This window comes from Neovison vison, chromosome 7 (genome assembly GCF_020171115.1).
Source record: "Neovison vison isolate M4711 chromosome 7, ASM_NN_V1, whole genome shotgun sequence".
NCBI classification, from domain to species: domain Eukaryota; kingdom Metazoa; phylum Chordata; class Mammalia; order Carnivora; family Mustelidae; genus Neogale; species Neogale vison.
Genome location: NC_058097.1, coordinates 25001 through 36564, shown reverse-complemented (window position 1 = coordinate 36564; position 11564 = coordinate 25001). Strand labels below are relative to the sequence as shown.

At 42.6% G+C, this 11564-nt stretch overlaps 1 protein-coding gene across 1 annotated transcript; it reads left to right on the top strand.

The window, feature by feature from the left end:
• The first annotated feature begins 3591 nt into the window (after positions 1-3591).
• LOC122911107 (high mobility group protein B2-like) lies at positions 3592-11321 on the top strand. The gene is given in 3 exon segments (XM_044255496.1): positions 3592-4106; positions 10205-10755; positions 10758-11321. Coding segments are annotated over 2 exon segments (597 nt in total). The 5' UTR covers positions 3592-4106; positions 10205-10391; the 3' UTR covers positions 10991-11321.
• Positions 11322-11564: the final 243 nt, after the last annotated feature.

Below are 11564 nucleotides of genomic sequence, written 5' to 3'. Positions count from 1 at the left end.
ACCTTGAGGGGCTAGCCGGGGCCGAAAAAACATTACTCCTAGTCTTCAGTCAATCATAACCCTGCAGGCACCAAGGCAGCCCTGAGTTCCTTGAGGAAGGTCACACTTTGCATTTTTCAAGTATCCCTCTGTGGGCTGCAAGCTGTAGGAAGATTTCATTTAACCCGCATTTCTTTTGCTTTTGTTTCCCACATTAGTACCTCCACAGTCACCAGACAACCTCAGCTTGGCTGTCATCTCCATGCTGTGGTGTTTCTGGCCTGTGGTTCACTGTTGCCTTCTGCCTGGCCTGGAAGGTCAGTCTTCCAGGGAACCAAGGATGGGGCTGGGAGGCGACTGGAAATAAGAGAAAAGTGCGTTCAATACAAAAGAACACAAGGGTGCCTTGGCTCAGCTGGTTAAGAGTCTGCCTTTTGTTCAGGTCATGACCCCAGGGTTCTGGGATCAAGCCCTACATCAGGCTCCCTACTGAGCAGGAAGCATGCTTCTCCCTCTCCATCTGCCAAGAGTTCTCTCTCTTAAATACATAAAATCTTTAAAACAAAAGAAAACAAAACACAGGTGCTATGCCTGGCGGGAACCAAGGTGGAGAGAAGGTGAAACAGCGAAGGGTGAAACGGGGTGTGATTTAGAATGAAAGCCCAGAGTGATGGTTAAGAATCTGAGCTCAAATCCTAGGTCTGACACACTCTGTAAGGTGTTTGGGCAGGCCGCTTAATCCTTATGCCTCATTTTCCTCACCTGTAAAGTGGGAATAATTCCCACCTCTGGGTCATTGTGAGGTTCAAATGAGTTAGGACAGTGGTATATAGTTATATATATATATATTTAAAAGATTTAATTTATTTATTTGACAGAGAGAGAGATCACAAGCAGGCAGGGAGGCAGGCAGAGAGAGGAGGAAGCAGGCTCTCTGCAGAGCAGAGAGCCCAATGAGGGGTTCGATCCCAGGACGCTGGGATCATGACCTGAGCCGAAGGCAGAGGCTTTAACCCACTGAGCCACCCAGGCGCCCCTAATTGCATATTTTTATTAGCTATCTGGTCTTCCTGTTCCCAACTCTGCCTGACCCACAGTAGCTGCTCTTGGTTTTTGGAATCCATAAATGAGCCGGTGGGTGTACCAGTGTGGGTGGATCCAGGAGAAGGGTGTGGGGATGCGGGCAGTGGGGCGCGATGAGGGGCTGCTTGAGTCACCGCTCCCCAGGACCTCCACAGACCAGCAAGGCTTGTACCAAGGTGGATGCCCGGGGGGGGGGGGAAGGGTCTGCTTCCTCCCAATCCCCCCCAACCCATGCCTTCCTGCTGGGGGTCCTCGTGGTGGGGCTGAGCCGGTGCAGGTACATGGCTGCCCTGGTGACCCTGGACGCTGCTCTTCCCTCCAGAGAGCTGCCCTCTTTGCCCCTGTGACCCCCATTGTGAATCAGGGTGCAGCACCTCCTCACATTGGTGCAAAGCGGAGATGCTGGGTGGATGGGCGCCGGCATCAGCAACCTGCGCCTTCCTGGCTGTTGCATGAGCTTAACCTCCAGATACTCTCACAGCAGAATGAATGAGTGAGTGAGTGAATAGATCAGTCAATCAACAAACACATACATACATACATACTGTGTGTATAACCACTATACGTGTTTCTGTTTTTCTGGAGATTCTGATGAATTCCGGTCCACCATATACAGTGACATATTCATTAAGGAAAGTAAATTTCAAATTATTTGGGAGAAGACACACTCTCAGGGGTCTGAGTAAACAGCCGTTGTCCTGAAAGACTGGGAGAAGGGATATATTGGTACAATCTCTGTGAAAATCATTTTGAGAATAACCATGATGATGTAACTTCTACATACTTTCCGACCCAGAAATTCTAATTTTCAAGATTTAACCCATAGTTATACTTCACAGGCAAGAAATGAAGTATGCTAATTTTTTTTTACCCACAGATTTTACAATAGCAAGAGATTTTATTTTATTATTATTTTTTATTACTTTTTAAAAAAGATTTTATTTATTTATTTGACAGAGAGCAATCACAAGTAGGCAGAGAGGCAGGCAGAGAGAGAGAGAGAGGAGGAAGCAGGCTCCCTGCCGAGCAGAGAGCCCGATGCGGGACTCGATCCCAGGACCCTGGGATCATGACCTGAGCCGAAGGCAGAGGCTTAACCCACTGAGTCACCAACACTTCTCTTTTTTAGATAAAATTTTAAATTTAATTTTATTTTCCATCACAACACACACATTTTTTAAAATACCACAGTTTCAAAATCTGTAAGTAAGTAGCACTCACAAGAACAACTATTACACCTGTCTATTCAATTTCTGTTTTACATGTATTGCATGGTGGTCACAGCACAGTAAAGCACATAAAACTCCTGCAGTATGTTTACTATGGTGAGATGAAGGTAAGGATCAACAGGGTCCAGGTTGTGGTCTAGGGCTAGCGGTAAGGGAGCTAGGGCAGAAAATGAGGGTTAGGTTTAAGCCTAACTGGTCCTCTTCCCTCTCCCTCTTCTTCATCTCTGCAGGATGCACAGGACTTACCCAGAGTCACACATGAAGCAGGGGTTTGAGCTGGACCACGGGTTTTCTACTCCCTTGTCTCCCCATCCTAGGCTCTAGGGAAAAAGAATGAAATAAACATCTGCTCTGGTCATTGCCGGTTTCAGACCTAACTCAACCTCGGCCAAGGGTGTGGAGGGCCTCAGAGTTCATGCAGGTACTCCCTGGGAACAGCACTACTGGCCCCACTTTGCCTGGGCAGCTCCAGGTTCCAGCCCAGACCTGACCCACCTTAGTAGGTGTGTGTGTTTATGCAGGACTGAGTGCAGTGGTCTACCTGCCCCCATGTGGAGCCTTCTTTTGGGCTGGTGGGGCCCTCCTGGCACTGGCTGGATCCTTGGTCCTATCTGAGTGATCAGCAGTAGATAGTCGGGTCTCAGACAGGACAATTCTTAGCTTCCAACCTTCCAGACAAGCATCTGTGGTCCTCCAGCTCAGGCCAGCCTGGGTCTTGACAATGTCCAGCCCATTACTGAGCTGACTGTGCTCCTGGTAACTTAACAGGTCCATGGGCAGTGTAGGAAGCCCCTGGGGATGTTTCTGTTCCCAGTGTCTGTGTGGTTGAGACAAGCAACTCTTTCTTTGTGGCCTCCCAGCATTCCAAGAGAGTAATAACCCTCCAGACTTTGAATGTGGCTGGTGGCCACAACAGCCACACTGCACACTGGCCCTGCAGTCCTTTGGCCTCTGGTTATAATGTAAATATTTGACATGCGTGATTGTTACAAATTAAGGATATAGGAGAATCCGTGTCTCCGAGTGGGCAGTTTCTGGCTGAGGCTGCATGGTCTCGGACAGCTACACGCATGACCCTAGAAGGCCTGCCAAGAATGGATTTTTGAGCTGTGGAATAATCTTGAGTCTCCCGTGGTTTCACTGAGCAATAATTTCCTTACCATCCTCACATCTGGTCTCTACTCTGTAAAGGAGAGACAAGAGACTGGAAAATGAGCTAGTGTGTTCTCTGGGGTTGGGTGATTAATGTGGGGTGGGGGCAGGTGTGACTCCTGTGCTCCCTCCTCCCAGGGACATGAATCAGGACTGTGTGCCTTCCAGTCTCTGAGATGCGAGGACCCTATGCCCCGGGCAGGAGCCTTGAGTTTCCCACCAACAGCAAAGCTGCTTTTTCAGCAGTTGGAAGAGTGTCTTGCCATAGTGGGAGGACAGGAAGAGTACCAGATGGGCAGCTGCAGCCTCTGACCCTAAGTGCATCCCTTCCTTCCTTGGGCTTCTGATGCCTCAGCCGTGTAGTCTGTGCTGTTGCTTTTCCAGCCCAGCATCTGTTCTCACGTCCAAGTCCAGCATCTCAGCTTTCTTTGGGAACCACATCTCACCTGCCTCCCATCCAAACAGTTCCAGAGGGCAGACACCCCATTCCACCCACCTTGAAGATGGACGTATGATCCAAGTCTACCCAACTCCACGCTCTGTCCTCTGGGTGCTCTGATGGCTTCAAGGATGAGAGTGACCCAAGCCAGGCCAAAGACACTTAAAAGCCAAGACTTTTCATGGAACCAAGGGAAAGAGAAACGCTTCCCAGTAGAATGGATGGTGAGTGGTTGTCAGCCTGGAGTTGCTGGAGGCCGCAGATACAGTGAGAGAGACTCTGCCTGGTCATATTCCTGTGAATGGGAACTCCCCAGAGCCCTTAGCAGGATGGAGGGTTAGAGAGGGTCCAAGTCACACTGTGAAAGCGTGAGCCCCTGGGCCTGCCAAGGCCAAACCAACTCTTGCCTCTTGCAAGTATTAATTTATTTCAACCATTAAAAATATTAGCTTATTTTACTTCAGTAAGTATGTCCAGTCCCTTGCCATCCCAAGTGCTAGCTGACACATCAGGGTTGATAGTCCCTGAAACTTCCCATGCATGGTGTCCTCACTGGGTGGGCCATGGCTCGGGGGGAGATAAGACAGTGGGGTCAGGTCTCAGGAGAGCTCCATAACAGCTCTGTCCCTGTTCCTTCTCTGTCCCCAGAGAGGAAAACTGGAGAACAGTGAGGGGAGAACCAGGAGGAGGGAGAGGTCCCTGGACAGTTAATTGGTCTGCTTGTTTTCTCCTTATTTTAAGGTCTATTTTTCTTTCCAATTTATTTATTTTCAGAATAAGGTCTATTTTTCTTAATGTGCACTTTTATTAGGAAATTTACCCATTTCCTCTAGGCTTCCTGTTCAATGAAATAGGATTCTCTTATTTGACCTTTAACTTCTACTCTCTATTTTTCCTCAGAATTGTCACAATGAACACATGTTGATATATTATTCACTCAAGTCCATACATTATTCAGGTTCCCACTGTTCTACCTTTCCTGGCTCCAGGATCCCATATAGGATACCACACAACATGTGGTCATCACGTTTCTTTAGGCTCTCCTTTGGCTGGGACAGTCCCTCAGACTTGTCTTGTTTCAGTGACCATGACTGTGTTGAGGACAGCTGGTCAGGCATTTTGTTCATAGACCTGCATTGAGATTTACTTGTTTTTCTTATGGTTAGACTGGGGTTGTGGTTTTCAGGGAAGCAGTCACAGAGGTAATGTGCTCTGTCATCACTGTACAGCAGAGGAACACTTGTCACTGTCTATGTTAATGTTGGTCATGCGGTCAAAATGTCTGTTTATGTCCTCTGCCCATTTCTTGATTGGATTATTTGTTCTTTGGGTGTTGAGTTTGGTAAGTTCTTTATAGATTTTGGACACTAGCCCTTTATCTGATAACGTCATTTGCAAATATCTTCTCCCATTCTGTCAGTTGTCTTTTGGTTTTGTTAACTGTTTACTTTGCTGTGCAAAAGCTTTTGATCTTGGGGCGCCTGGGTGGCTCGGTGGGTTAAAGCCTCTGCCTTCGGCTCAGGTCGTGATCTCGGGGTCCTAGGATCGAGCCCCGCATCAGGCTCTCTGCTCAGCAAGAAGCATGCTTCCCCTCTCTCTCTGCCTGCCTCTCTGTCTACTTGTGATCTTTCTCTCTGTCAAAATAAATGAATAAAATCTTTAAAAAAGAACAACAACAACAAAAAAACCCCAAAGCTTTTGATCTTGATGAAATCCCAATAGTTCATTTTTGCCCTTGCTTCCCTTGCCTTTGGCGATGTTCCTAGGAAGACGTTGCTGCGGCTGAGGTCAAAGAGGTTGCTGCCTGTGTTCTCCTCAAGGATTTTGATGGGTTCCTTTGTCACATTGAGGTCCTTCATCCTTTTTGAGTTTATCTTCATGTGTGGTGTAAGAAAATTGTCCAATTTCATTTTTCTGTACGTGGCTGTCCAATTTTCCCAACACCATTTATTGAAGAGGCTGTCTTTTTTCCATTGGACATTCTTTCCTGCTTTGTCAAAGATTAGTTGACCATAGAGTTGAGGGTCTATTTCTGGGCTCTCTATTCTGTTCCATTGATCTATGTGTCTGTTTCAGTGCCAGTACCATACTGTTTTGATGATGACAGCTTTGTAATAGAGCTTGAAGTCCGGAATTGTGATGCCACCAACTTTGGCTTTCTTTTTCAATATTCCTTTGGCTATTCGAGGTCTTTTGTGGTTCCATATAAATTTTAGGATTATTTGTTCCATTTCTTTGAAATAAAAAAACGGGTGGGATTTTGATAGGGATTGCGTTAAATGTGTAGATTGCTTTAGGTAGCATAGACATTTTCACAATATTTGCTTTTCCAATCCAGGAGCATGGAACATTTTTCCATTTCTTTGTGTCTTCCTCAATTTCTTTCATGAGTACTTTATAGTTTTCTGAGTATAGATTTTTTGCCCCTTTTGTTAGATTTATTCCTAGGTATCTTATGATTTTGGGTGTAATCGTAAATGGGTTTGACTCCTTAATTTCTCTTTCTTCTGTCTTGTTGTTGTAGTGGAGAAATGCAACTGATTTCTGTGGATTGATTTTATACCCTGACACTTTAATGAATTCCTGTACAAGTTCTAGCAGTTTTGCAGTGGAGTATTTTGGGTTTTCCACATATAGTATCATATCATCTGCAAAGAGTGGTAGTTTGACTTCTTTGCCGATTTGGATGCCTTTAATTTCTTTTTGTTGTCTGATGGCTGAGGCTAGGGCTTCTAGTACTATGTTGAATAGTAGTGGTGATAATAGACATCTCTGCCATGTTCCTGACCTTAGCAGAAAAGCTTTCAGTTTTTCTCCATTGAGACTGATATTTGTTGTAGGTTTTTCATAGATGGCTTTGATAATATTGAGGTATGTGCCCTCTATCCCTGCACTTTGAAGAGTTTTGATCAGGAAGGGATGCTGTACTTTGTCAAATGCTTTTTTTCAGCATCTATTGAGAGTATCATATGGTTCTTATTCTTTCTTTTATTAATGTATTGTATCACATTGATTGATTTGTGGATGTTGAACCAAGCTTGCAGCCTTGGAAGAAATCCCACTTGGTCATGGTGAATAATCCTTTTGATGTACTGTTGGATCCTATTGGCTAGTATTTTGGTGAGAATTTTCGCATCTGTGTTCATCAAGGATATTGGTCTGTAATTCTCTTTTTTGATGGGGGATCCTTGTCTGGTTTTGAGATCAAGGTGATGCTGGCCTCATAAAATGAGTTTGGAAGTTTTCCTTCCATTTCTATGTTTTGGAACAGTTTCAGGAGAATAGGAATTAATTCTTCTTTAAATGTTTGGTAGAATTCCCCTGGGAAGCCACCTGGCCCTGGGCTTTTGTTTGTTTGGAGATTTTTGATGACTGTTTCAATCTCCTTACTGGTTATGGGTCTGTACAGGTTTTCTATCTCTTCCTGGTTCAGTTGTGGTAGTTTATATGTCTCTAGAAATGCATCCATTTCTTCCAGATTTTCAAATTTGTTGGCGTAGAGTTGCTCATAGTATGTTCTTATAATTGTTTGTATTTCTTTGGTGTTGGTTGTGATCTCTCCTCTTTCATTCATGATTTTATTTATTTGGGTCCTTTCTCTTTTATTTTTGATATGTCTGGCCAGGGGTTTATCAATCTTATTAATTCTTAGCTCCTTATTAATTCCAGCTCCTTATAACGAACCAGTTTCATTGATTTGTTCTATTGTTTTATTTTATTTTATTTTTTTGGTTTCTTTTTCATTGATTTCTGCTCTGCTCTTTATGATTTCTCTTCTCCTGCTGGCTTTAGGCTTTCTTTGTTTTTCTTTCTCCAGCTCCTTTAGATGTAGGGTTAGGTTGTGTATTTGAGACCTTTCTTGTTTCTTGAGAAAGGCTTGTACTGTTATATATTTTCCTCTCAGGACTGCCTTTGCTTTGTCCCACAGATTTTGAACTGTTGCATTTTCATTATCATTTCTTTACATGAATTTTTTCAATTTTTCTTTATTTTCCTGGTTGGCCCATTCATTCTTAAGGAGGGTGCTGTTTAGCCTCCATGTATTGGGTTCTTTCCAAATTGTGATTGAGTTCTAGCTTCAGAGCATTGTGGTCTGAAAATATGCAGGGAAGGATCCCAATCTTTTGATACTGGTTGATACCTGATTTATGACCCAGGATGTGATCCATTCTGGAGAATATTCCATGTGCGCTAGAGAAGAATGTGTATTCTGTTGCTTTGGGATGGAATGTTCTGAATAGATCTGTGATGTCCATCTGGTCCAGTATGTCATTTAAGGCCTTTATTTCCTTTTTGATCTTTTGCTTGGATTGGTCTGTCCAATTCAGTGAGGGGAGTGTTAAAGTCCCCTACTATTATTGTATTATTGTTGATGTGTTTCTTTGATTTTGTTATTAATTGGTTTATATAGTTGGCTGCTCCCATGTTAGGGGCATAGATCTTGAAAATTGTTAGATCTTCTTGTTGGAAAGACCCTTTGAGTATGATATAGTGTCCTCCCTCATCTCTTATTATAGTCTTTGGCTTAAAATCTAATTGATCTGATATAAGGATTGCCACCCCAGCTTTCTTCTGATGTTCATTAGCATGGTAATTTGCTTTCTACCCCCTCAGTTTAAATCTGGAGAGGTCTTCGGGGCTAAAATGAGTTTCTTGTAGGCAGCATATTGATGGTTTTTTAAAAAAAAAATCCATTCTGATACCCTGTGTCTTTTGATTGGGGCATTTAGCCCATTTAGATTCAGGGTAACTATTGAGAGAAACGAATTTTGTGCCATTGTATTGCCTGTAAGGTGACTGTTACTGTGTATTGACTCTGTTCCTTTCTGATCTAGTACTTTTAGGGTCTCTCTTTGCTTAGAGGACCCCTTTCAATATTTCTTGTAGAGCTGGTTAGGTGTTTGCAAATTGTTTTAGTTTTTGTTTGTCCTGGAAGATTTTTATCTCTCCTTGTCTTTTCAATGATAGCCTAGCTGGATATAGAATTCTTGGCTGCATGTTTTTCTCGTTTAGTGCTCTGAAGTTCTTTCTGGCCTGCCAGGTCTCTGTGGATAAGTCCACTGCCAATTTAATATTTTTACCATTGTATGTTACAGACTTCTTTTTTCTGGGCTGCTTTCAGGATTTTCTCTCTGTTGTTAAGACTTGTAAATTTTACTCTTAGGTGATGGGGTGTGGACCTATTCTTATTGATTTTGAGGGGGGATCTCTTGATGCTTGTTCTCTTTGCCATATTAGGGAAATCCTCTACAATAATTTTCTCCAATATACTTTCTGCTCCCCTCTTTCTTTCTTCTTCTTCTGGAATCACAAATTTTTTTTAAAAGAATTTATTTATTTGACAGAGAGAGATCACAAGTAGGCAGAGAGGCAGGCAGAGAGAGAGAGGAGGAAGCAGGTTCCCCGCTGAGCAGAGATCCCAATGCGGGACTCGATCCCAGGACCCTGGGATCATGATCTGAGCCGAAGGCAGTGGCTTAACCCACTTAGCCACCCAGGTGCCCGTGGAATCACAAATATTTTAATGTTGTTTCATCTTATGGTGTCACTTATCTCTCGCATTCTCCCCTCGTGGTCCAGTAGCTGTTTTTCTCTCTTTTGCTCATCTTCTTTATTCTCTGTCATTTGGTCTTCTAAATCAGTAATTTTTTCTTCTGCCTCATTTATCCTAGCAGTAAGGGCCTCCATTTTTGATTGCACCTCATTAATAGCTTTTTAGATTTTAACTTGGTTAGATTTTAGTTCCTTTATTTCTCTAGAACGGGCTTTTTTATCTCCAGAGAGGGTTTCTCTAAGTTCTTCCATGCCTTTTCCAAGACTGGCTAGAACCTTGAGAATCATCATTCTGAACTCTAGATCTGATATATTATCAATGTCCATATTGATTAGGTCCCTAGCCTTTGGTACTGCCTCATGTTCTTTTTTTTGTGGTGAGTTTTCCCGCCTTGTCATTTTGTCCAGATAAGAATATATGAAGGAGCAAATAAAATACTAAAAGGGTGGCAAAGGCCCCAGGAAAATGTGCTTTAACCAAATCAGAAGAGACCCCAAATCACTGGGGGGAGAAAGGGGACAAAAAGAAGTTCAGAAAAAAAAATAAAAACAATAAAACAAAGAAAAAATATAAAAAAGAAAAAAATATGTATATTAGACTGGTGACTAGAACAGGGTCACCCAATTATTTTGAGAGTATTTTGGTCTCTTAGAAGAAACTAACTCTCCAAATTTTAAAGAATGAAAAACATATATAAGGGTAAACACAGTGAAGGGATGGAATATGTCTATAAAGATGAAAAAATTTTTTTTCTATTTTCTAAAAAAGGAATTGATACGGTAACTTAATTGGGAGAATAAAGAAAAAGAAAGTGGAGGCCAAACAAGAGGCTGAGGATTGCATTAGCGATAAACCAGTTCACGCCGGAGCCCTGGGAAGGAAGCGTCTCTGTTGGATCCGGCCTCTTCGTGGGACTCTCAGAACAGTTACCACCAGGTAGACGCCGCCTGTCACCATGGGTAAAGGAGACCCCAACAAGCCGCGGGGCAAGATGTCCTCCTACGCCTTCTTCGTGCAGACCTGCCGGGAAGAGCACAAGAAGAAACATCCAGACTCTTCTGTCAATTTCGCCGAATTTTCCAAGAAATCTTCGGAGAGATGGAAGACCATGTCTGCAAAGGAGAAGTCGAAATTTGAAGATATGGCAAAAAGTGATAAAGCTCGGTATGACAGGGAGATGAAAAATTATGTGCCTCCCAAAGGTGACAAGAAAGGAAAGAAAAAAGATCCCAATGCTCCTAAAAGGCCTCCGTCTGCTTTCTTCCTGTTTTGCTCTGAACATCGCCCAAAGATCAAAAGTGAACACCCTGGTTTATCCATTCTGAACAGTCAGCCAAAGATAAACAACCGTATGAACAGAAAGCAGCAAAGCTAAAGGAGAAATATGAGAAGGATATTGCTGCATATCGCGCCAAGGGCAAAAGTGAAGCTGGAAAGAAGGGCCCTGGCAGGCCAACAGGTTCAAAGAAGAAGAATGAACCAGAGGATGAGGAGGAAGAGGAAGAGGAGGAAGAAGATGAAGATGATGAGGAAGAGGAGGAAGATGAAGAATAAATGGCTATCCTGTAATGATATGTGTGGAGTGTGTGTGTGTGCTCAGGCAATTGTTTTGCTAAGAATCTGAATTCAAGTGCAGCTCAATATTAGCTTCAGTATAAAAACTGTACAGATTTTTGTATAGCTGATAAGATTCTTTGTAGAGAAAAAACTTTTTTAAAAATGCAGGTTGTAGCTTTTTGAGGAGCTACTACATACAGTTAGATTTTAAAGCTTCTGATGTTGAATGTTTCTAAATATTTAATGGTTTTCTTAATTTCTTGACTTGTGTATTGTAGCACAGCAAACTTGTAGGAATTAGTATCAATAGTAAATTTTGGGTTTTTTAGAATGTTGCATTTTGGTGTTTTTTTTTAAAAATTCTTGTAATAAAATTATGTATATTAAAAAAAAAAAAGAAAAAAAAAAAAGAAAAAGAAAGTGGAGAGAATTTGCTTGGGCGGGAGACTAGGACAAGCCCGGAGCTAGATTTAGGGTATATTTTCATCTATTACAAGAAGTTGTATCCCAAATTTTTTTAGAAGGAAAAAACCCTATGTGTATACAAAAAATAAAGTCAGATACAATGAAG